The sequence below is a fragment of the Talpa europaea genome (genome assembly GCF_964194135.1).
Source record: "Talpa europaea genome assembly, chromosome: X".
NCBI classification, from domain to species: Eukaryota; Metazoa; Chordata; class Mammalia; order Eulipotyphla; family Talpidae; genus Talpa; species Talpa europaea.
In genome coordinates this window covers 1566541-1591140 of record NC_140081.1, presented here as the reverse complement: position 1 = coordinate 1591140, position 24600 = coordinate 1566541, and the positions used below count along the sequence as shown (strand labels likewise).

Sequence of the window (24600 nt, the reverse complement as noted above, 5' to 3'; positions counted from 1 at the left end):
TACCGCTTTCTGATGAATTCCTTTTTATGCCTTGAAATGTTTTGGATTCCACCACTCCCTCCTTATTCCACTGCAAGTAATAATAATAATAATAATAATAAACCCAAAATCCATAACCTGGAGAGATTTTCATAAATGCCTGAGATTGCCTATAATTGCAAAAGAAACGAAGCCATTAGGCTGGCAATGACTTTGTTTGTGGATCTCAAAATTAAATGCTTTCAGAAATGGAATTCATGTAGCCGGAATCTGTAAACACCCAGAGAGATGGTAAGCGGCGAGCCCCGCCAGCAGCGAATGTTCCATGGATTTGCCGTGGGGTGAAGGGATCGGCCTGGATTCTCGAGCCGCGTCTGGGGCTGAACATTTGCATTCAAGAAAAGCCCTCTCTGCGGGCGGCATTTTCGAGGTGACACGGTGTTCGGGGTGACGCGGGGCTGCCGTAACATAGGCCTGAAGATGCAATTCGAGGTCTTCCGTTCGCCATGATGGCGTCCATGTGCTTCGGTCAAGCTGGGTAGAGTTTCATGGTGTCACTCGTACCTGAAGAGGCTGTGACCTTTGGGGCCTGAAACATCTGATTTCCAGAGACAGGCACCAAAATGAGGAGCTGCCCCATGACACGGTAGGAAATATTTGCACAGCAGACAACTAAGAAGGCAGCGATAGTCAAGATCTACAGAGACCCGGCGCAACTCAACAAGACAAGCAAACGACCCAATCAAAAAATGGGCAGAAGAGCTAAAAAGACAATTCCCAAACGGAGACCTGCTCAACATGGCTTGTCCTCAGGGACATGCACGACATCTAGAACCACCACGACATCCCGCCTCACACCCGTGACAGTGGCCCCTGTTACAAATACTGGGAGCGCCAAATGCTGGCCACGATGTTCAGAAATGAAAATGAAGCATCAAATAAAAGTGTGGGGACCCTTGGAGAGGGGGAGCTTCGGCAGACCCCAGCCTCAGACACTAGGGAGAGAGCGCGGCCTTGGGCAAATCCGGGAGGCAGCAAAGTGCGGCGAGATATTTGGCCAGTGGTGAAATTTGTTGTTTTTTTAAAAATTTATTTTATTGATGCATACAAGATCTGGGGTACAGGCCAGAGGTGTGGGGGATGAGAGGACTCCCCAGAGACAGAGTGGGGAGCAGAGCAGGCGGATCTACTGAAAAACACTGCTGAGGGGCGCAACGGGGAGACAGGAGAGATCTGCTGTGCCCCGTGGGTAGCTCCCTGGCCAGCCGGGGATCGAACTCGTGCTGCAGAGAGCTTCGTAGTGCTGAGTCTTAATCCCTTGCGCCACCAGGGGGGCTGAGCGGTGATATTGGCAGGAGGCCCATGTGGGATAGTTGAGGTATCGGAACCTTTGCAGCTCTTTCTTCCATCATGGTGTCCCGGGATTGGTGCCAACAAACTCTAGTCGGGATTATTTTCAGGTGTCGTCCTCATCAGTACGTAGGTGCTTCATTCTTTGATGTTATTTTTTTTTTTCTTCTGGCACTAGTGACCCCTGATTGTCAGGGCCAAGTACAGAAATATTCCCTCTATAGCAGGTACGCACCAATATGGAGCTCCCCAAGGGGACGGCAGCATTTTAAGGGAAACCCATCTGCCTGGGTTTGATTTAGAAGTAGCATCTGGGGACCCAGTGGGTGTCTGGTCTAAGGGGCTGTTCTTCGTGCATTGGGGTGTCTTTGAGGCCTTTGGGGGGGTCAATCTGCATGCGATGGTTAAGAGAGAGAGAGTTGGTTTCATTCGGAGAAGCGAATGGCTCAGAACGGCCAACTCAGGCTACTTGTTCTGTTGAAAGACTCCAAAATTTTAGCAACTTGCACCAACAAAGGCACGTTTCTCTTCCTTTAAGAACTTTGGGTCAACGTAGCGTTGAGAATATAGATTTGGGTCACTTTGGGCTCAGCAGACAGAGTCTCATATGCCAGTGGTGGCAAGAAATACGTTTCGTCAACCAATAAGGATGTAGTTTACATCGACTGTCATTAAAACGTTAAGTATCATTTAACTTCATTTCCACCCCCCCAAAAAATCGATGCAAATAATTGATGCCAAAAATTGATGCATTTTTGCATCATTTTTGCATCCTCTTGCCTTGAGCGTGATCTAGAATTAGTGACTCCAGAATCCTGGATTTGCAGGGCTGTGGTTTTTGGGGTGCAGGATCCCTACAGAGGCAGAAAGCTCAACATCAATTTTCCTGGATTTCTTTCCTCTCGGAGAGTTGTAAACGCTGCCTTGAAAATTGCGAGGCAGCCCGTGAGAAATCCAGGGCTCGGTCCGACTCTGGTATCTGATTTCAAAATTAAAGAATGGCCGATGTGCTCCTGGGTCTAGGGAGAAGCCGGGGTGTCTGATGCTGGTTGTTCTCTGATGCCCAGTAACCACGGCGCTCCCTCCTGCTCCCTCGCTGCACTCGGGGCTGTAAATCTAGCTGGGTAATGGGAGACTTTGGGCAATAAATCACGCGGGTAATGGAGATTCTGCAGAAATGACAGAGGTCTTTCCAGAGGCGGCGTTGAGTGGGCATAATCACTCTGCAGAGGGGGTGAGAGCTGTTTTCTTTCTGTTCCTACATCTTTGTTGTTTATATCATTACACCCTCTAGTTTCTAGCAGGGCAGAGGAAGGCATCACCCCAGAGTCCTGACCAGATATGGGGAGACAAGAAGAAAAGTGGTGAAATTTTGTTTGTTAGAATGTGTTTGCATTTCAAAGATGGGGATGCCCTTGTGGTGATTAAACTCTATCTGTGTATCTCTGTACCTGTCTGTCCTGCATCTGTGTGTGTCTGTCCACTGATTCACCTGTCATCTGTGCATATGTTATCCACCCGTGCAGTCTTATCTATGCGCCCATTCATGTATCTATCCATTCATTGATCTATCATCCATCCATCCTTATCTATCCATCCTCATCCATCCATCCATCCATCCATCCATCCATCCATCCATCCATCCATCCCTCATCTATCCTTCTCCATCCATCCATCCATCCATCCATCATCCATCCTTATCCATCCATCCTTATCCATCCATCCATCATCTATCCTTCTCTATCCATCCATCCACCCACCCACCCAACCATCCATCCACCCTTCTACCCATCCATCCATCCACCCACCCACCCATCCATCCACCCTCCTACTCATCCATCCATCCACCCATATCCATCCTTATCCATCCATCCATCATCTATCCTTCTCCATCCATCCATCCATCCATCCATCCATCCATCATCCATCCATCATCTATCCATCCATCCATCCATCCATCCATCCATCCATCCATCCATCCATCCTTATCCATCCTTATCCATCTATCCATCGTCTATCCCTCTATCCATCCATCCATCCACCCACCCACCCAACCATCCATCCACCCTCCTACCCATCCATCCATCCACCTCCCCATTTATCTATCCACCCACTCATCCATCCATCCATCCATCATCCATCCGTATCCATCCTTATCCATCCATCATCATCCATCCATCCATCCATCCATCCTTCCATCCACCTACCCATTTATCTATCCACCCACTCATCCATCCATCCTTATCCATCCTTAGCCATCCATCCATCCATCCTCTCTGTCTGTCTGCACATCTATTTATTCATGTACTCTATCTTTAGGGTCCTGAACTGAGGCCATTTGATTTGCATCTTTGGCAGGAGAGACATAGGGATCGAAGCCTGGCATGATTTTTGTATAAATCTACACTAATTTTTTTTTTTTAAAGAGAGACGATACACCAGTACCCATGTCAGATACACAGGCGAGGCTTGACCTACTTGTCTGGTCACGGTGGAGGAGCCTCTTTCTCCAGATGGAGAGCCTTGCTCTTGACACAGACAGCAAAGGGAGGAGCATGGCAGGTTCCAATCCCGTCATTCCATCCCATACTCCAAAAATAATCCTACTGAATCTGCTGTTGGCCTCGATCATGGTTCAGGCTGTGAAAAAGGCTGTGCTCATTTTTGAGCACCAAGAGAACAGCCTTTGCCTCCCATTAGCCAGCAGGTGTGTTGTGACTACAGAGAAAAGCTTTCCATCAGGCAGTAGAGCTCAGACTCTTCTAGAATGCCCTGCAAGGTGAATGCACACACACACACACACACCCCTGCAGAGATTTACTCACTTCTCCTACATTTCTGGGGTGTTTCAGGGCAAATAAAAGTCAATTTCATTTTCCACTTGACGTTTCTACCTAAGGAGGCATAAAAAACACCAAGCATGGCTCGAGATTAAATTAGTTCCCGGTTTTTTAAATACGTTTTGATTTAATCTCACACGCTTGGAGTTTGTCTGGAATGTAATCTATTCTATCAGCTGAAATTGTAATAAAAACAGGGGAGATGCGTGTATAGATCTAATGGGATTTGTCTCTTATTCCCGAGAAGAGCAACATTTCAATAACAAAACTCGCAACGTATATGCAGATGTAAGGCTGTGTCTGAGATTTTATTAAGGAGCCCAGGAATAACTCAGGGACCTATAAACTTTTAAAATTTATTTGATTACACGCAAAGACAGCGCGGAACCAATTCTCCCTAATTCCAGCCCAGCAAGAACGGGAATTGAGTCTCCGCGTCTTGCTCTCGGCCCGCCTTCCGGAGCGAGGCAGGGGCAGGCAGGGGAATAGGCCCCCCCGACCCAATTATTTTCATTATTGCCATGAATCTTTGTGATGGACCCGGTCGAGAGTGAGAATTAGACCTGGCTGGGCCGGAGCATAAATATCTGCCTTCAATTTCCTTCCAGTGACACCCCGAGATAATGAAGGCGCGGGAATCTTGTGTACGGATGTTCAAAAACAACCTAATTTGGAGAAAGGATGATAAATTATCTCGCAGCAGTTGGAAAAATCAAGTCAGAGAACGCAACGTTACATGTCTGTGCCCGCGAGGACCAGCTGCCGTCCCCGCGGCTGGCTCCCCCCAGGCGTGGCAGCCCCCGGCCAGCTCCGGGCTGCTGGGGGGTCACAAACCCGGGCTGAGTTGTCCGCACGGCTGACCCGGGCGGGGACTTGGCGGTGCGGTGGTCAAGCGAACAGACCCAGATCTTGGGAGTTACTAAACCCTGAGTCCTCCGTCTGCAGGGGAGAAGCTTTGCTCCAGCGGGTGCTAGAGGGAGTCCTGTTACAAAAGAAGGGGGTGACGAGGGAACCCCCTTCTGAGGGAACGGAGTGTAAAATTGCAGAATGAAGGGGAGGGCATGTGTGGAGCGTGGACGCCAAGCAAGAGCAGCTTGGAAGCTGAGGTGGGGACCCTGGGTAGCCAGAGTCCCAGGGGAGGCTACACCGGAATCTGCACCCCATCGGCCCCGCTGCTGCACTTAGAGTTTGCTCAGTGTGTGCAGCCATCCCAGATGGCCCCCGTGGCTGTGTGGGGTGCAGTGGCATGTGCCCAGCGGGCGGGTCTTCGTGCTGGATCAGCTTCCAGGTCATGGGATGCTGGCGGCTCAGGGATGCTTGTCCCCCATCCCCGTGGAGGGGCCTCCTCGCCGGCCGCCAGGCCACACGTGTGAGCGCACGAGCCTTCTCACCACCCACCAGAGCACACGGCGGCTCTCGCCCACGCTCAGAACAGACGGCGTCGGCTGGCTGCACAGGCAGAGTAGGTGCAGGTGGGGCCTCGGGGGCCGGGGAACGGAGAGGGAATGTGGTGGGAACAGTGTCTTGGGGTGAGGGATCTACTCCTCTGCAGTTGGGTAGCGCTGATGACGGCATCTGTCGGTGTGTGCAGAATCACGGATGCACGCGTTTCGAAAGGACGCACTGTGTGCTTTGTGAATTCTGTCTCCTGAGCTGTCATATACAGATGCATATAATCACACACATATTTATATATATATATAACATATTTATTTTTAATAATGATTTATTTATTGATGCAAGAACTGGGGTGGAAACCAGAGGTGTGGTGGGGTGAGAGGATTCACCAGAGACAGAGCGGGGAGCAGAACAGGCAGATGAACTGAAATCCACTGCCGAGGGGAGCAGCGGGCGAGTCAGGAGAGGTCTGCTGCGCCCTGTGGGTAGCTCCCTCGCTGGCCGGGGCTCGAACTCATGCTGTGGTGGCTGGCAGTAGCTTGACAGAGCTGTCTTTAATCCCTGTGCCACCAGGGAGGCTTTATATATATATATATATATATATATATATATATATGTAAATTTATATATTTATAAATATATAAGGCTGTGTATATATATATTTATATATAAAGCTATTTATTTATAAGGTATTTATATATATTAAGCTATTTATATATATAAAATATATATTATATATTATATAAATATTATATATATTATATATAAATATATTAAGCTATTTATATATATATATATATATAAACAGGCAGTCTAAAACTAGAGAAATTAAGGCAGTCATGGGGCACAGAAAAATAAATTTTCAGATTTTTAGAATTAGGGCAAGACAGACAAGAGCAGACCCTACTGGAGCTTCTGACGCAGCACATTAGCGAGAAGGTTCACAGATGGTGTCACCACAGAAAGCAGTAATAAAGGCAGTGTGTTGAACCAGAATCCGTAGAGAAATAAATTCCAAATATACTTCACCTGTGAATAAGACCTTTGAAACACCAAAAGAAAATATGGCCAAGTATTTTCAGTCTTTGGATAAAAGGAAGAATCATTTTTTTTTATAAAAGACATCAGCAACCGAGATTATAGAGGGAATTAGTGGCAAATGTCACTACATAGACATTTAAAAATGCCTGCACAGTCACTGGAAGGAAGGTTATAAACGGCGTGATAGGGGGATGTTGCTGACTCACCATCTACAGGGTGGTTGTGGGGAACACATGAGTTCGTACCTGGAAAGTTCTTGGGATGATGTTTGGCATCAAATCACTCAATTTAATGCTGCATCTAAGTACTTGAGAAGATGCAAGATTGGCCGGATGGATGATGGAGGATGGGTGGATAGATGAGTAGTCGGTAGGTCGGCAGGATGGATGGGTGGATGGAGGATGGATGAATGGATGGATAAATGATGAGTAGTTGGTAGGTCGGCAGGATGGATGGGTGGATGGAGGATGGATGGATGGATGGATAGATGATGAGTAGTTGGTAGGTCGGCAGGATGGATGGGTGGATGGAGGATGGATGGATGGATGGATGGATAGATGATGAGTAGTCGGTAGGTCGGCAGGATGGATGGGTGGAAATTTGGATGGATAAGTAGATGATGGGTAGTAGTAGGTAGATGGGCAGGATAAGAGGATGGATGGATGAGGGATGGGTGGTGGATGTATGTATAGGAGGAGAGATAGAAATACATGGATAAAATTGATAGAAATACTAGATGTTCGATAGCTATTTAGATACAAATATACATACATAGATCATAGATAGATGATACAGGCACAGACATGACAGGGGGTAGAATAACTGATTGGTAGACAGATACTAAATGGGTGGATAGACACGGGAGAGAGAATGAGCAATGCAGGATGTTGAAATATTTATCAGATTATATTTAAAATTTCATCAGGGACGAACCATGCCCAGGCCGGCTCCTCCCCACACCCTGGCTGTTGTGGATGGCGCTGCCTTCTTCGGGAGACAGCTGGGGAGAGAATGGCTGGGTCGCGTGGCAGACCTGCTTGTTAATATTTGAGAACTCTCCGTGCTGTCGCCACAGGAGGCCCTGGTCTTGCTTCTGTAGTGAGTTCTACACAGAACCTTCCATGAAGGAGTAGAATTCCCACCCCCACCCAGACATGAGAAAGCCTCGATTTGTAACAGAAATGGTTTAGTACATCATCCACATGGTGAATTTCTCCAACAAAGGAAGCCCTTTCTGGCTTCTTAGTGCAATTGAGACGTCAGTGTCCCCCGCCAGGTGGCTGTGAAGTGCACGTTCTCCTGGTCAACCAGACAATGAGCACCTACAAGAAGGTGGAGCTAATCTCTGGGAGATTAATTCAGTTTTGCTAAAGATAGCTAAACGCTGTCAGATTCTTGGACACCAGCAAATTATGATACAAGCTGATGACTCTCATCGGATACCAGCCAGCTCGGCAGCCTCATCCTCTTTAGCATTTAAACTAAATGTGCCCTCAGGAGAACTCAACGCCTCCTACAAGACCCAACCCTGCCTGGAGGTAAATTAAGTGAAACTGCCCCCACCTGGGCATGTCCAGGCTCCAGGCACCTCTTCCCGCTCCTCGCTTGAAAATTCAACAAATGCTATGAGTCGAGTCTCCCACCTCCCAGCATCTGCTTGTGAGAACACGTTGAGCCACGTGAAACGCACCGCGGGTCAACCCATGTTGGATCTACGAAGAAAACAAGTTCAAGTCTTGCTCTCCAAGCACGGAGAAGCCCCGTTGAGTTCGGGACAAGTGAGGAATGTTCTTCAGACACGCCGGCCAGCGAGCTCTATGCTCTCCTGTCTACCTGCCTCCCCATAGGGAGGCACAGAACGATCCAACGGATTGAGCCATTTTCACAGCTGAGACATGACCCCTGGGGTGTGTCTGTCTTTCTAGAAGACTCTTGAGCTAAGTAAGAGTAAGTCAGCAACCCAAGGGATAAGGAATGTGTTGGGGCCTCTTGGTAGCTGGAAAATGGGAAAAAACAAAATGGCGCCCTCCCAAAGAGAACGTAGCGGCGTTTGCCGTGGCCTAGGGAGCCTCCCTTGCCTTTGCTACGTGGAATGTCCTGTGTGGCCTCTGTTTCAGGGGCTAAAGGTAGGTGGTCCCATTCTCATTTTTATTTACAAACTCCAGTGACAGTAACATGCCAGTAATATCTGACAGGTGTTTCAAGCACGGAAAACACGCCTTAGCATGTTCGATCTTGACTCCATAGATCCTGATTGGACGTGGTAGTCTTTGTGGATCGGAAACAAGACAGATATTGTTGAAAAATGATCCATGCTAGAAAAAAATAAATGGAAAAAAAAAAAAAAAGACGAGACAAAACGTTCGCAAACCACCCGTGAACGTGAATCTGCAGGATTTAAATTCCAGACGCTTGTGTTGTTTGAAACTCTGTGTTTTTCGGTTCCGGTGCATGAAACGAATGTCAATATTCGGACCATTGGATGATCCCCCTTCCATGTTTATGGTTTAAGTGTGTTCCGTGTGCATCGTACCGTCTCCTCCCGGCCCGGTGTAGACATGTCACAGGGTGATCTGGATGTGAGTGGGTAGGGCTCGAAGCCGTGACCGCCTCATACACATTTATTTTAAGAATCTGGGAAACCTTTTTTCAACGATTTAATTTTCTTCTTTTGAAAATCACATTCGCTTGTGTTTTTTGGTTCTTTTTTCTTCTTTTTGGGGGCAGTCGTACCATGTTAACCCCGTCCCCCAGCCGCATCCCCACAGGGTAGCTCATGTTTCCGGCAAGTAACATCTGCATCCGGACATCTCCCTCTTAGTTTGCATTTTGCATCGCCTGCCCTTCTCATGTTTTTGGAACTCCAAATGGGACGGATGTCAACTTTTTGGGTGACTTTTTTTTTTTTTTTTTTTTTTTTCTTTGACTGGGTAGAATCTCTCTTCTGGTTTTTGTTTTTTTGGTTTTTTAGTTTTTTTTTTTTTTTTTTTTTTTTTTGCAAACCTGCTGTTTTTGAATTCTCTTTTTCCCCCTTTATTTTCTTCTCAATTCGACCCCAGGAGGCAACACAAAGAAAAATGCCGATGATATAAGCAGTAATGACCGTGGTGAAGACGAAGGTATTTTTTGGCTTTTTCCAAGCTCGACCCTGATGCATGATCCCTCTCTCTCTATTTTTGTTTTTTTTTCTTCATTTCAATCTCTTTTTCCTCCCTGCTCTGAACCGAGCACACCGCGCTGTGCTCCCTTTTCCTTGCCAACCGCTGTGGTTTTGGTTTTGTTTTTGAATCTAAACCCACCCCCTGTGTCCATGATACAGATCCCCGCGGGGACAGACCTACACGCCTCTCGACCTGACTTGAGTAACCCCATCTTACCGGCCAGCGGGTTCACCTTTTTCCTTTTTCTTTTTGTTCCTTTTTTTTATTTTTGGGGCTCGGTGGCAAGAAGAGAAAGTGGAGTTGTCAGCCGTGCATGGGTGATGTCTTCCCTTCCAAATGCCACGCTGGGAGCTCACGCTGTCTGCTCGGCCCGCGGCCCGGGGCCTCTGCGTTCTCTCTGCAGACGGCAACGCCGCGCCCGCCGGCCGGGGTCACTCCTGGGGGGCTGGCGTTCCCCGTAGGCCCTTGGGGATCCCCTGCAAACACACCGACCCCAGACGAGGCTGCTGAGTCACTCTCTGGCTCACGCTCTGGGGCCTGCAAAGGGCCTCAGACCACACAGTCGCAGATGCCTTCCCTTGCCCTTCACGAGAACACTAATGAGGGGGGTCCCCGCGTAGGAGACGGCCCAGCTCCCCCTGACTCTGTTCCTTCTCACGCCCCGGCCGTTTGCACGACATTCTCCCTCCCGCCCATGTTGCGCTGCTTTGAGACGTTTCTTCTTGATGGACCCCCCAGTCCCGGGCGCGTGACGGACCAGAAAGAGGCTCAGTTGTCCCCCTGGTGCAGGATGCTCTGGACAAAGAACCCCCTGGGTTCCGGGTGGGGCACCCAGGGGTCCCCAGAGCTGCCTGACTGACTCTCTTCTCCTACCCCGCTGTCCTGCCGACCCCTCACGATGGCCCTGACTGTGCTCTGGGGAGGGTGACAGACTCTTCTCATCTCCTTCCTTTTTTGGGGATCCCCCAGGACACCTGCCTTTTGACACTAGCGAAAAACTAAGCCTATAACTGAACCCTGCTCCCCTCCATCTTGGGGAGCACTGCCTCTCTTTCAAATTTACTTCCTCTCTCCCCGTGAAAACACCGTCCTGGGCGCCTGGGACACAGCGGCCTGCGGTTTTGCTTCGCAAACTCCTTTGGGTTAAGACGGGGAGACACAACACCCTCCCGTGTCCCCGGAGCAGCCCCTAAAAGCTCTCCGAGGACGTCCCCGGCACCTCCTCTGGCGTAACCATAGGGACAAAAGCAGCAAATCCAGGACGGGGAGAGAGTGCGGCGTGGAAACGCCGCAGCCCGTTGTGGTAGCCGTCGAGGCGAACTTGCAGGTGGACTGTGATGAGACATAACGCCATCAATCACCCCAGATTTAATAGCCAGTTATAATTAATTAGTAATGATCATGAGCAAGAGCCTGCGGCTTTGGGGAGCCGACCCCATGAGCCCGTCTGAAGTTGGGGTCTCCTTGGCTCTAGGGAAAACCACGCCAGCAAGGGGTCTCCCTTCGTTAAAATTTCTTCCAGCCCAGAAAATGGGCAGAAAAGTCCTTATTGAAGAAAGCATTAAAGGGGCCTCCCTGGTGGCCTCGGGGGGGAGTCTCAGGCTGTCACCGCTGCGGCCCGAGTTCGATCCCCGGCCAGGGAGCTGACCCACGGGGCACAGCAGGCCTCTCCTGTCTCCCGCTGCTCCCCTCAGCAGTGGATTTCGGTACATGCACCTGCTCTGCTCCCCACTGTCTCTGCTGAATCCTCTCACCCCCCACAGCTCAGGCCTGCACCCCAGTTTTTATGCAGAAATAAACTTAGAAAAGAAAGCAAGAAAAACATAGTCCTGGGCCCGTTTGATTGCTCTAAGCACCCACAGACTGGAGTGACCAGCCTGCGTCTGGCCCTGTCTCTGCCCAGGGAGGGCCCGACCCTCAAGGCCACCTGTGCCCGGACACGCTGGTCATGCAGGTTCCTAGAACTGTCCCCGGAAGGAGCCCCCTGGAGGCCTGTTTTCCTCAGAGTGAGCCTGACACTCGACCGTACAGAAGCCCGATTTCGACGTACTGTTTCCCAAATGCCGGCCGGACGGACGGACGGACGGGGGCTCCGGCTTCCATTTCCAGGACGTGACGGCAGTTTTTACATCATCGTTCAAGTGGCTCCGTGATGCCCGAGGGGCCCTTGGGTGGCAGGTGGGGACGGAGATCAGGCCCCTGCGGTGGGGACCTTCTGCCGCGTTTTTCATCCTCTCGTCTGTCTCTTCCACCTCCCGGGGTCAGATCCCGGCCGCGGCTGCCTGGGACATTTTTTTTTTCCATTTTGGTTTCATTTTCACACCTTTGAGTGCGTAATTCTGAACCATCTGTCCCGAGTCTTCCTTCCCGCCTCTGCCTGTGCCTGTCCTGGTACAAACACTCACCTCAGGCCCCAGGGGACAGTCCCACGAGCAATGAACTCATCCTGGGAGCTGCTTGGACACTTAGATGCACCTGGTGATGGTCCCCACGTGTCCTGACGTCCATCCAGCCCTCGGGGTTCCAGGGGACGGTCCCAGGGCAATATAATCCATCTTGGGAGCTTCTTGGACACTTAGATGCACTTGGCGATGGTCCCCACGTGTCCTGATGTCCAGCCAGCTCTCAGGGGTCCAGGGGACGGTCCCAGTGCAGTGTAGTCCATCTCAGGAGCTTCTTGGACACTGAGATGTGCTTAGTGGTGGTCCCCACATGTCCTGATGTCCAGCCAGCTCTCAGGGGTCCGGGGTCTAGGGGACGGTCACAGGAGCAATAAACTGCATCCTGGGAGCTGCTGGACACTTAGATGCATGTGGTGACGGTCCCCACGTGTCTTCAAGTCCAGACAGCTCTTGCGGATCCAGGGGACAGTCCCAGGAACAATAAACTCCATCCTGGGAGCTACTGGACACTTAGATGCATGTGGTGACGGTCCCCACGTGTCTTCAAGTCCAGCCAGCCCTCGGGGATCCAGAGGCCAGCCCAGGCACAATAAACTCCATCCTGGGAGCTGCTGGACACTCAGATGCACTTGATGACGGTCCCCACGTGTCCTGATGTCCAGCCAGCCCTCGGGGATCCAGAGGCCAGTCCAGGCACAATATACTCCATACTGGGAGCTGTCTGGACACTTAGATGTACTTGGGGACAGTCCCCATGTGTCCCGAAGTCCAGCCAGTTCTTGGGGATCCAGGGGACTGTCCCAGGAGCAATAAACTCCATCCTGGGAGCTGCTGGACACTTAGATGATGGGAGAAATGCACTTGGCAGTCCCCACATGTCCTGACGTCCAGCCAGCCGTCGGGGAGCTCATCCCCCTTCGGGAGAGCCTTACTCCGTCGGCCACGAGCGTTTGCCCTGACAGACACGCACGCCCCCCGTCACGCCCCGCCCGTCCTTCCCAGCTGACCTCTGGGCATGGGGGCGGGAGCCCAGCGTGTCCTGGGCTCAGCAGGACGCCCACCGCTCAGCAGCCCGGTCCTTTACTGCCGTCTCTCACCGGCTTGTCTTGCAGACATCCACGAGCAGAACAGCCGGAAGCCGGTCATGGTTTACATCCACGGGGGCTCCTACATGGAGGGCACCGGCAACATGATCGACGGCAGCATCCTGGCCAGCTACGGCAACGTCATCGTCATCACCATCAACTACCGCCTGGGCATCCTAGGTAGGTGACCCCGGGGCGTCCACGGGGCTGGGGGCCTCCTGGGCGGGGTGCGGCCCTGTGCGAAGGCTTCCCCGCGGGGCATCCGTCTCTCCCGACCACAGAGTCTGCTCCTCCCCGAGGCTGCCTTTCCCGACAGCCCTGTCACCCCGCCGGCTGGCTTGGGGTCCCCCACTGACTCTTTACCCAACTGGCCTGCGAGGTCATCGAGTTAAATGAAATGTGATGGAGCCAGCCGGCTGGCGCTCGGCGGCCCGCGTGGCTCTGGAGACGGAGCGGTCTTGGGGGTACCCGCGAGTTGTGCGCACGCTGAGGGCGGCCGGTTTGGCGACAGCCGGCGCTGGACCGTTGAGCTGAGCTCCGTGTCCATCCTCGTGCTGGCCTGGCGATGGCCGGACGGCGGGGAAGGCCGCTGCGCTGCTGTCCGCCTGCGGGAAGCGGCCGTCCCGGGATGTTGGAGTTTCTGGTTCAAGACGCACGTTCAGGGGAATCTTGCGAGGACGTGAGAGTCGGTCACGCCATGGTTTGGCTGCTTTGCATTTCTCCCCAGTGGTGCGGCGAGAAAACCTACAGTGGGGTGACGGCCTCGGGCCCCTTCTCGGGTTCTCCCTGTGCTGGCGACACCCCGGAATGCAGTTCTGGGCCCAGCTCTCCCGTGCAGGCAGACGTGGGTCAAAACGGTGTGGTGACCAGTGCGGTGACCAGTGTGGGATGGAAAATACACAAAGGCAAGTAACAGGGATTGTCTAGCAAGACAGGAGGCAGGAAAGCTTTTCTCCAGATGCGCAAATACCCCCCAGGACATCTGACGCCCAGCCTGGAATCGGAAGCATATGTTGAATCTTTTTTTCCCCGTTCCCCTGAAAATCCGAACCTATCCAAGAACCCAGCGCCGGTGCGCGCCTGGAGGGGGCTGCTGAGTTGCAGAAACGCGTGTTGGCAAACGTGCGCTTTGGGGAGCAGGTCCTCGAAATTCCTGTTGGTTTTTACGTGAAAGAAAACCCAAAGCCGCAGAGTTAAGACCCCCCTCATCGGGGCTTTATGCCTTTTTCTTCTTTGCCGGGTTCCTGGAGCCAATCTGGGGGCGGGCGGGGGGCTGGGGGGGGGGCTCGTCGTTGGTTCCGCCTGGGGAGGCCTGCGCGCCTCTGAGTATTTTGCAGCGGTTTTTGGCTGGAGGCTGTGGCCGCTAGTGTTTGGAGCAGGAAGTGGGCCCCTTGATCTTTGACAAAAGGCCCATTCTGACAAAGAGGTGAGAGAGGAAACCAGCAGGAAGGCCCCTGCACAGAGGCTCTGAAAGAGCGCACTGTGTGGGAGTTGGAGCTGGTGCCAGGCGGCGCGGGGCGCAGGGGACGCGGGGCGCAGGGGACGCGGGGCGCAGGGGACGCGGGGCGCAGGGGACGCGGGGCGCAGGGGACGCGGGGCGCAGGGGACGCAGGGGGCGCGGGGCGCAGGGGGCGCAAGGGGCGCATGGGGCGCAGGGTGGAAGGGCGCGCAGTGGCTTGGGGCGCGCGGGGCGCAGGGAGCGCAGGGGGCGCAGGGAGCGCAGGGGGCGCAGGGAGCGCAGGGGGCTCGGGGCGCAGGGCTGCAGGGCGGGCAGGGGCGCTGGGCGCAGGGAGCGCATGGGGCGCAGGGAGCGCATGGGGCGCAGGGGGCGCAGGGAGCGCATGGGGCGCAGGGAGCGCATGGGGCGCAGGGAGCGCATGGGGCGCAGGGAGCGCATGGGGCTCAGGGAGCGCATGGGGCGCAGGGCGGAAGGGCGCGCAGGGATGCAGGGCGCAGGGGGCGCACGGCGCAGCCCTCACCACGGAGCGCTGCGCCCCTGAGCCCCACCCTGCGCGACCCCACAGTGTCCCCGATGCGCGCACAGCCCCAAAAGGTTAGGTTTCAAAAGACCTTCACCCCCCTAAAAACTGATCTGGACTCAGCCCCTCTCCATGGCGATTTCTGACCGGTCTCCCCTGTTGGTGAATCCCCGATCTGGAAAAGCAGTGTGGAAATGTGGGTGCACGCCGTCATCTGCCCCCCCAAAGCACGAGCTTTTCTACCGCTCCTCATTGGAAAGGAATTAGCCTTGGAGATGGTCCTTTGAAAAGGAAGGCCCAGGGAGCGGTGAGGGAGCGCCCAGGGGTGGTGAGTGTCTCTGGGCAGTTCTATTTACATTCCAGCGTGCGCGCTGGGCAGTGCCAAGGAGCCCACACACCCCCTTGATGGGACGCAGAGGACGGTGCCAACATCGTTGATTCTGGTGATGGAGTCGTGTCTGTTTATCTTGCGGCACCGCCCTCGGCCATCTCCCTGCCCAACCTCCCTGTGTCGTCCCTTGCGGGGAATCACGATGACCAGAGAGGAGACATTTTTAAGTCCAGGCACCCAGATACTCAGAAAAGGGTTGGTGAGGAGGGACTTGGATACAGTCGCTGTGCTGGCAGCCAAAGGTTGAACCATGTGGCCTTTCTTTCTGGTGGAAAGGGCAGTGCCTATGGGGCGGCCATTCTCCTTCCTGCGGACGTGCTTATTTTTTGAGGAGGCGTCAGATGCTGTTTCGACTCCAGAAAGAGGGTGAACAAGGTGTCTTGGGGGGCGGTGAAAAGGCGGGCACTGGGGAGGAGAAATCGAGATGGAAAATCCTGTGTCTTCGGGTTCTGTCGGGATGTGCCGTCTTCGGAGAGACTTTTTTGCTGGTGAATTTTCCTGACACTGTTCCCCAGGGCGTGCCGGAGGGGCCGCCTCGGCGAGGCTGTTGAACACACGTCGTGAAGACCCTGCAGGTGTTCACAGGGGTTTGTTTGTGACTTTCCCGCTTGTCTCCAATGCCCGCGGTTATATCCGTGCCCGTGGTCTTAGTTTATATTTTTAATTTTTTCTTACATCACCGTTCATTGTTGCACAGTATTTGATGTCCACCCTTAGTTGGATACCCCATAAATCTCCCCACACCACAGCTGTGGCCTTCACCACCACCCCTTGCACTCTCCCCTACCCTGTTTTGACCCGCTCCCTCCCCCTACCCAGCTGGGTGCCTCAGATCTATAATTTTCCTGCTAATTTTGCCTTTTTTTTCCCTCTGACTCATGATTCGGTTTCCCTGTTTTCCTCATATAAGTGAAACCATCTGCTGTTTTTCTTTTTCCCTGTGACTTATTTTCCTTGGCATCATCCCTTCCAGCTGCTGTCAATGGCATGAGCTAACCTTTTTCGTAGCTGCGTAGTATTCCATTGTGCACACAGACCCAATCTTCTCGATCCATCTGTATATTTTGGGGCATTTAGGTTGCTTCTGTATCCCGGCTGTTGTAAATAGAGCTGCAGTAAGCACAGGGGTGCACGTTTCCTTTCGAATTAGTGTTTTTGTGCCCTGTGGGTCGATTCCTAGGAGTGGAATTGCTGGGTCCTAGGGTAGCTCCATTTTCAGTAATTTGAGGAACCTGCACGCAGCTCCGCATAGCGGCTGGACCAGCTCTCATTCCCCCCAGCGACGTCAGAGCCTCCTTTTTCTCCACATCCTCACCAGCATTTATTGTTGCCGGGTTTTTTAATATGGGCGGTTCTCACCGGACAGTTTACTTGGTCTCAATACCCCTGGTGACCCAGAGAAACAACCCAAGCCGCTGGCCAGCTCCAGGATGCTAATGTCTACCTGGTTCCACCCCCCACACTGAAGCACCTTAACGACAAAGAATCAAAACACGCCTGTGATTTGAAATCACGGAAAGGATCTCGACGCGAGGGTTTCTGATTATTTTTCTACCTGGTTACGTCTCCAGCCCTTGCAGAGACTGCAGTTCGGCCAGACCCGGTTGTGCAGCCGGGAGGCACTCAGCCCTCACCAGCTCCCTTCAGGGGGGGGCGCCCTCTATCATTCTTAGGAGCTCATGATGTGCGGACACCCTGATCCTGTCCACCAAGGGTGGCCTCGTACACGGCTAAACTCCTTGGTACCTTCACCAAGCGCTTTCTCTTCCACTCGGGTGTCTGACTGCTAATGTCCACCCTCTGCTGTCCTTTGTCCACGGGGGAGGTCGAGCCTGTGAGCAGAGTGCCACAGAGATGCAGTTCTCCCCTGACGGCCTTTCATGCCCCCTGGGGATTTGCACAGCAGCCCAGCTCTCCTTTGCCGTGTCCTGCCGCCCAGTGTCCATGGTGTCCATCTGTGATGGGAGTGCATGGAGCAGGCTTTGTGTTTCTCCATCATTTTCCCCCTCGAGGCTCCCGGCGGATCGATGCCCCCTCCCATGTCCACCCCGCTGCCTGCCCTGCCCACTCTCCCACTGCATGTCCCCCTGCAAAGCTTCCCTCTCTGTGTCTTCAGAGAAAAACGTACTTGCATAAGCTGCCGGGCAGTGAAAGCCGGGCAAAGCTAAGTGGATCAGCAGGGGAGGTTTCGCCAGGCCATGAAACATTTTAACAGGGACGTGTGTGCAGGCGGCACAGGGACCGAGATGGATTCCTGGTCCGGGACCTGAGCCCTAAGTGGGGGGTGACAGGTGGTCAATCAGCCTTGGGTCCTGCCTCTCCCTGGGCCCTGCTGGCTCCTGTGGCTTCTCTGGGGTGGGTGGGGTCCAGCAGACAGTCCCGCAGAGCCCCCTCCTCCAGGCTGCCCTGGGGACTCAGCTGCTCTCAGCAGGGTTTGCAGCCACAGAAAAGGGAAGAAGCTTCCTCTCTGCCCTCCAAGCTGCCGCCTCCCCGGTGCAGCTCAGTAGACTTCTACGCACTGGTCACTCGGGGACCCTGATGGGGCCGCCGGCGACCCAGGACATCTCCTTCCTGCCTCCTGGTGACTGGGCATGCCCACTGCACCTCGCTTTTGCCCACCGAGCCGGCTGTGGGTCCCGCGCTCTGCTCGGGGTGCGGAAAGCCGTGTCCTGAGATGAGACTTTGCTCCGGGACAGGGAACAGGCCCTTTAGGGAGCCCGTGGCATGAACAAGCAGAGGCCGGTCCCTGGTTTTGGGGTGACCGAACTGCGAGGAAAATGGACAACAGCAGTTGGGCACCATCGGGGATGTGGACGCATTTTTGGGGGGCTCTGTGTGCAGAAGACCCTGGCGGGCTTTGTGCAGAAGGAAGAAACGCCTTCTTGAAAAAGATCGCGGTTTTTTATTTTACGAAACAGAGCTTGGGATTTTCTGCCCTGTGAAGCTCTGGCACGTGTGCGTTTTCAGACGGGGGTATAGACACGTAACATGCACGGTTTGGTTTACAGAAATGTTGGCTTTTGATACTGACCAGAGTATCCCTGAAATAAGGCTTATGATTCAAGCCTCTCCAGCAGGTGAGGCTTGAACGTGCCCCCAGATGATCACAGGCGGAGAGTTGGCTCAACCTGGGAGCAGCGGAAATTCAATTAAAGCCCTTTTGATATCCCTGGTTTTCATCTCGGTTCAGCTTTCCCGTCTGTGAATTCTTGCATCTTTCGCCACTTTGCTGATAAGATCAGCGCCGCTTTGCAATAGGTTCGCGATGCAAGGAACATTGCATTTTCCACCTCACACGCCAAGCGCCGGCGTGGACCTGCCGTGGCGACTCCCTGCTCCCTTTCCGTGAGCTTGAGAATTTCTTAAAAGACGCTCGAGTGTTATTTTTCCATGCATCCCCTTACGGCGCCTCCAAATGTTCCGACCAGCTTGGTGGAAGAATCCATTAATACACGCTATACATATTAATACATAATTTCTAGCTAATTGATTCTGGGGTGTCACTGAAGCTTGAGCTAATAAATGCACGGGCCGGAGAGCTTACAAAAGATCCTTTCCTGGAAAATTTTCTTTCCCAGACGGAGTTTCTTAAAGATTATTGATTCCCAAAGCAGCAGACGTTTTCTCAGCGAGTGGGGGAGGATTCGGCCTTTTGGGTTGCCTGGAAAGGTGGTTTCTGTCTCCGTGGAGACAGGAGACGGAAGGAAAGAAGGGTTGGTGTCTGGGGGGTTGCTGAAAAGTTCCAGGGAGAACCCCTAAAACCAAGAACCTGATGGGGGTGCCCTGGGGATGAAGTTCCCCCCGATAATTCTGGTTTGTAAACAATCCTCGGACGATGAAGACCCACGTGCTGGCCAGCTCCCCTTTTTCGGGGAAGAATCCTTCCAGTCCTATAATCGGAAAGGCTCTACAAAGCCCCCCCAAGTGGGGAGCTTAAAACCTTTGGCACCCCCTTCCCAGGAGCCTGTGTTTTGGCCCAGATTCTCCCGGCAGGTGCACGTCCGAAAGCTGGGTCTGGGGGTGAAGGCAGAGGTTTAAAGCGAAAGTCGCCAGGAGCAAAATGTCCCCGCAGCCTCGCGGGTGGCCCCGCACATAGCGTCTTCCACCAATAAAATCACAACGGGTTGTCTGCACCCTTTGCCCTTCGATTCAGAATAACAAGAGGGTTCCTGAAGGGGGCGTGCAGCCACCCGTAGGTGAAAACCGGCTATTTTCAAACCCTGGAGGCGACAGTCTGTGGCTGGCACAGCAGCCGAGGGGTGAGGGTCTGGGGATCAAGCACAGTGAGGCATCCCTTAATTATGCAGGTTGCAGGTTATGATTTCGACGCCTCCAGGGAAGCCGCTTTTATTGTGGGTTTGGCTACTTGGGGGAGAGGGTTGTGTCCCGGTAAATGGCTGGAGACAGAAACAAGTACGCAGGCGGCGGACGTTGCTATAAAGACCCGCGATTCAGTGTAGACCTAGGTATGTCCTCATCTCCTGGAGAAACCCTCCCAGAAAGTCCACCTAAGAAGCGTGGGCTGTGCTGTGGGAGGCTGGTAACAAGTTTCGAAGGAGGGATTTGCATCTGGTTGGGACTCAGAGATGTTTTCTTGCATTTTGAGTGGTCCCTGACTCTTGATTACAATAACCTGTTTTAATATACACCATTTAGTCTCTCTCTCTCTCTCTCTCTCTCTCTGTCTTGACGAATGCCTATGGTAGGTAGCTATGAAATATATTTTATTCTCATAAAACACAAGTTCATACCCTCCAGAATGGCCGCAGTCAAAAAGACAGACAAAAATAAGCATTGCTCAGAAAACTGTGGTATGCTCACACAATGGAATACTATGCAGCAAGGAAAAAGGATGAACCGCCGCCATTTACAACAGTGTAGATGGAACTGGAGAAGCTAATGATAAGAAATGATTTATTCTCATATGTTAACATAAAAATAGATACAAATATGTCTTCTGTATGTTTCCTACTCCCTCCCCACCCCGTGCTTTTAACTACATCGAGGACACCCCACCCCACAGTGCCTCTTCCCATATTTCTGAATCTCTGGGAGACTTTTCCCCTCACTGTTACGCCCGCCTCCTCCCCAAACACAAACTTCAAATTTAGAAATAGCGTCCATCCCTCCTCATTGCAAACCCCCCGCAGGATTTCAATCTATACCAGAAAAGAACGTTCTAGAGAGGACCCTGATTTTTCAAGCTGCCCTTTGAGACAGGAATGTTTTTATATTTGCTCTTCAATTTATCTGGCTGTCTTCGCTCTTTTGTGTGGCATTTAAGAACTCTGCCTGACCCACGGGCTATTTATTTACTCAACTTATATTCCTTTAGATCTTCGTTTAGACTTGGTCCACTTCGCCTTGGCTCTAAAGGACGCCATCATGTCCTTCTGCCTATTTTTCCCTGCTGATGTGATTTATTCCTTCAATCACACACTTCTCGGACATTCAGCTGACCTTGGATTCGGCCCGCTTGTGTTATTTTGGAGGAGTTCATCCTCTGCCTCCGTAAAAAGCTGACGCTGTAGCCCTCTCGTCAGAAGGGGAAACATTTCCCTCTTCTTTTTCAGAGTGTTCATTTTTTTGCTTGATTTTAGAAATTGGTTTATGACACTAAATCCTCTTCAGTTTCTTTTAAAGACTTTGTCAAGGGCTGTTGTTAAATTTCTTGGCGGTCGCCGGTAGGTTCCTCTCGTGGCCCTGCCTCTCCGGCGTCTCTGCTTGAGCTCCGTGCGCCCCTATTCGTGCGCGCCTTGGCTGTCCGGCACTCGCTGCCCACGTGGAGGGTGGGGGTGCTTCGGTTCTCGTCTCTCCTGCTGACCTCTTCGCCCGAATTTCATTTCTGTCCTTGCACGCACCCACAGCACATTTTCCCTCGTGATCTCAGCCGGCGTTTGGACTCCATCTGCTCCTCAGACCCACTGCCGAGAGGAAACCGCCCAGCCTGCCGGCGTGTCTTCGCTCCTCTTGTGCACTTGAACCCGGGGCCCTGAGGGTCACTCGTGCTGTCTCGCAGCTCACGCCTTTCCCGGGGGTCCCTGCACCCATGTTCTTGACTCCCAACGGCTAATTGATGAACCAGGAGAGCGTGTGTTTCCCTGAACCTGCATGAGCGCCGTGGGGAGGGGGCGCCCGCTTGTCACATGCCTGGATGCCTGGTTTCATGTAAATGCTGTTTATTTCCACATCTTGCATTCGGCAGCTGCTTCCTTTTCCTCAAAACATCTACGACGCCGGGATCATCAGTTCGGCATCCATCTCCCCGGGTGGGTGTCGGGTGGCTCCGTGCTTTCCTCTGGAGTCGCCACCTCGGGGCTTGAAAGAACCGCTGAGAGTCTGCAGGTCTTAAATGTTTCCTTGATCAGCTTTCCGGAGGAAGCTTAGGTCTCGAGAACACAGATTTGTGTTCTGTAGCTCCTTCTGCGGGCGTCTTAAGCCGTTTGGATGGCTGTCGTGCCCCAGAACTGCCCTAAATCTTTGCAGAAGACTGGAGAGTGTCTGAATGATCTGCAGATCTCATGGTCTCGGGTTTTTTCGGGCCGACGCATACCTTATGGGGGGATTCAAACAATGGAAGTGTGTTGTCCTCCAGGGCTGGGCCCAGGAGGCCAGTCCAAGGCTCCTCCTCCGTGTCGGCATCTCCTCATCTGTCCCGTCCAAGCACGCTGTCCTGGGTGCAGGGCCCTGACCGGATCAGGGTCCTCTCAGTGGCTGCTGCAGTGGGAATACCCATGGGTGCAGGGACTCTGCGTCTCCCTCCCGGTGCTCCGCTCTGGGCTGAGGGTGGATCCTGCCACTCCTCACCCGGACCCATTCCTAGATCACCCCGGGTGTGAGCTGTGAAGTGACCTGCTTGGGGGTCCTCTTGCACTTCCAGCCCCGTGGCCATCAGCAACAAGGCTTTCCTGCACCACAAGCGGCCCCACGTGTCTCCCCGCAGCCATTCAGAGGCTGCAGCGTTGCTTCTTCAATGACAGAGCAGCCCAGACTAAGCAGAGAGGGCCCCATTTGCTGTGCTCCCTCCTGCTCCTCCCTGAGCTGTGCGATCAGTGCCCAGCCCTGACCAAAGCCCCACTTGGGGGCGGCCACCAGGGCTCATGCCCTCTCAGGACCGAGGCCCTGCCCAGCGGGTCCGGGCCCTTCAGGAAGGGACGTCCTCCAATGCCTGCAGGTTTTGTAGCGACTGCTGGACTTTGAATGAAAGGAACAGCTGTTGGAACAATGTGGACATGGAGTTTTTTTTTTTATTGCTCTTATTGTTTTTGGAAGGTTTTTAGATACATATTCCTTTTAAAAACACAGGACTATCTATGGTATCTGTTTCTTCCTGAGGAAGTTTTAGTTTTAATTTGTATCCTTCGAGTATGTCTATTTTATCTAATTTAAAGACTTTATGTTGTTGAATTTATAGATTTTAAGTTGTTCATAATTTACCCTCCTACATAGGGAAGGAGGAAATAAAACGATTTCCATATTGTCTGCATGGGACATTCAGAGACAGCTACGGAAGTTGCTAGAACTAATAAGTTATTAAATAGGTTATTTAATAAGTTATTAAATACGTTATTAAATAAGTTTAGCAAGTTCACAAGATATAAAAATAGGGAAATCTGACTATATTTCTATGTACTGGCAGAGAAAAATCAGTACCATTTACTGTAGCACCAAAGAAAATGTTTCGGTGTGTACCTCCCAAAATGTAAGGTGAAAACCTGTTAAAAAAAATAAAAAGAAAAGAAAAGACTCAGCGTCTTAGATGCCTCACGTATCTCATTCCCTGAACGGCCACCCTTGAGGACAGCTGCAGTGAGCTGCTCCCGGGGAGAGCTACGCTGACCACGCCTGAGGGGACATCCTGGACTTCCAGGACACTAGCAAGGCCGTAAACCATTCACTGACCCTAAGTAAAATCAACTAAGTCATCATGAGCGCTAAACCCCAACATGAGAACGTCGAGCTGAAGCTTCAGGGACTCCAGAGTCTTCATTCCTAGGATCATCACAGAATCGATAATTTCCTAGTTGTACGGCTATGGGGAAACATTCTTTCCTGTAAACCAAGAGGCGGACAAAGGAAATCCCAGACAATCACCGTTAAGTAACAGTGGGCAGGAAATACCAGCACGATTATCGTTGCTGTCTTCACAGAAGTGCCGACCACTCAGTAGAGCATCCGGAAAATTGAGGGCAGCATTGAAAATAAATACTTGCATAGTAATAATAATAATGGGTATACAATAAAAAAGAGAGCTCCTCCTTTTTCGGTGCCGTGTAGTATTCCACCAGGTGCTGCCTTCATCCCTAGGCTCTTAAAGGGTAGCTGAAAGGACTTATACACGGAGCAGCGTGCTCGTGCTGTGCAGGGAGCCGGCAGGCATGGCCTGGTGGGCAGAACAGAAAGCAAAATATACCTGTTTCTCCTCTTTCATGGCCAGCTGCTCCTGATTTATCCAGGAAAGATCGATGCTGGCTCAAGAGCCTCTTGGTGAGCCGACTGGGGTATTTGTTTGCTTTGCGGCTCAGCACCGGAAAAATCTGCCCTCAAACCTTGTCTCCAACATTTTCGTGAGGCTGTTCATGAGCAGGAGGGAGAGAGAGGCCATCGCTCACAGCCGCAAGTGCGTAATTCCGCCGCTTTTTCAGTAGCGTGTGCTTAACTGGGTTATCTGCACTTGCATTTTATTAAACGGCAGCCACGGCATTTAAACTGCATCCTTCCAATGAACTGGATAAACTGTTTACCGTCTAGCGCTGGCAAAATCTTTGAGCAATTGCATCTCGTACGGATGTGTCTGTTTATTTTTGTGCTTAACGTTTGTCAAGAGCTGTGCCTTTCCAAAGCAAATAAACCCACAGATTTAACTCACTGGGTGATTTTTATTTTCTATTTCTTTACAGCCGTTTCGGCTGCTGGGGAAAAAGAATCCCCTCTGCTTGTTTGTTGGCATCTCGGAAATCCTGGAGATGTTTTT

The 24600-nt window shown here is 52.2% G+C and overlaps 1 protein-coding gene across 2 annotated transcripts in view; it reads left to right on the top strand.

The window, feature by feature from the left end:
• The window catches only part of NLGN4X (neuroligin 4 X-linked), a gene marked incomplete at both ends in the record, with an annotated part of 134510 nt that overhangs the window by 51816 nt on the left and 58094 nt on the right, over positions 1–24600 (top strand). Inside the window, 2 exons of one of the 2 annotated variants that reach the window (XM_084258030.1) lie at positions 9668–9727; positions 13284–13436. In XM_084258030.1, coding sequence (XP_084114156.1) covers positions 9668–9727; positions 13284–13436 — 213 coding nt within the window. The remainder of the gene's footprint in view (positions 1–9667; positions 9728–13283; positions 13437–24600) is intronic. The other variant, XM_084258031.1, reaches the window with a different exon arrangement.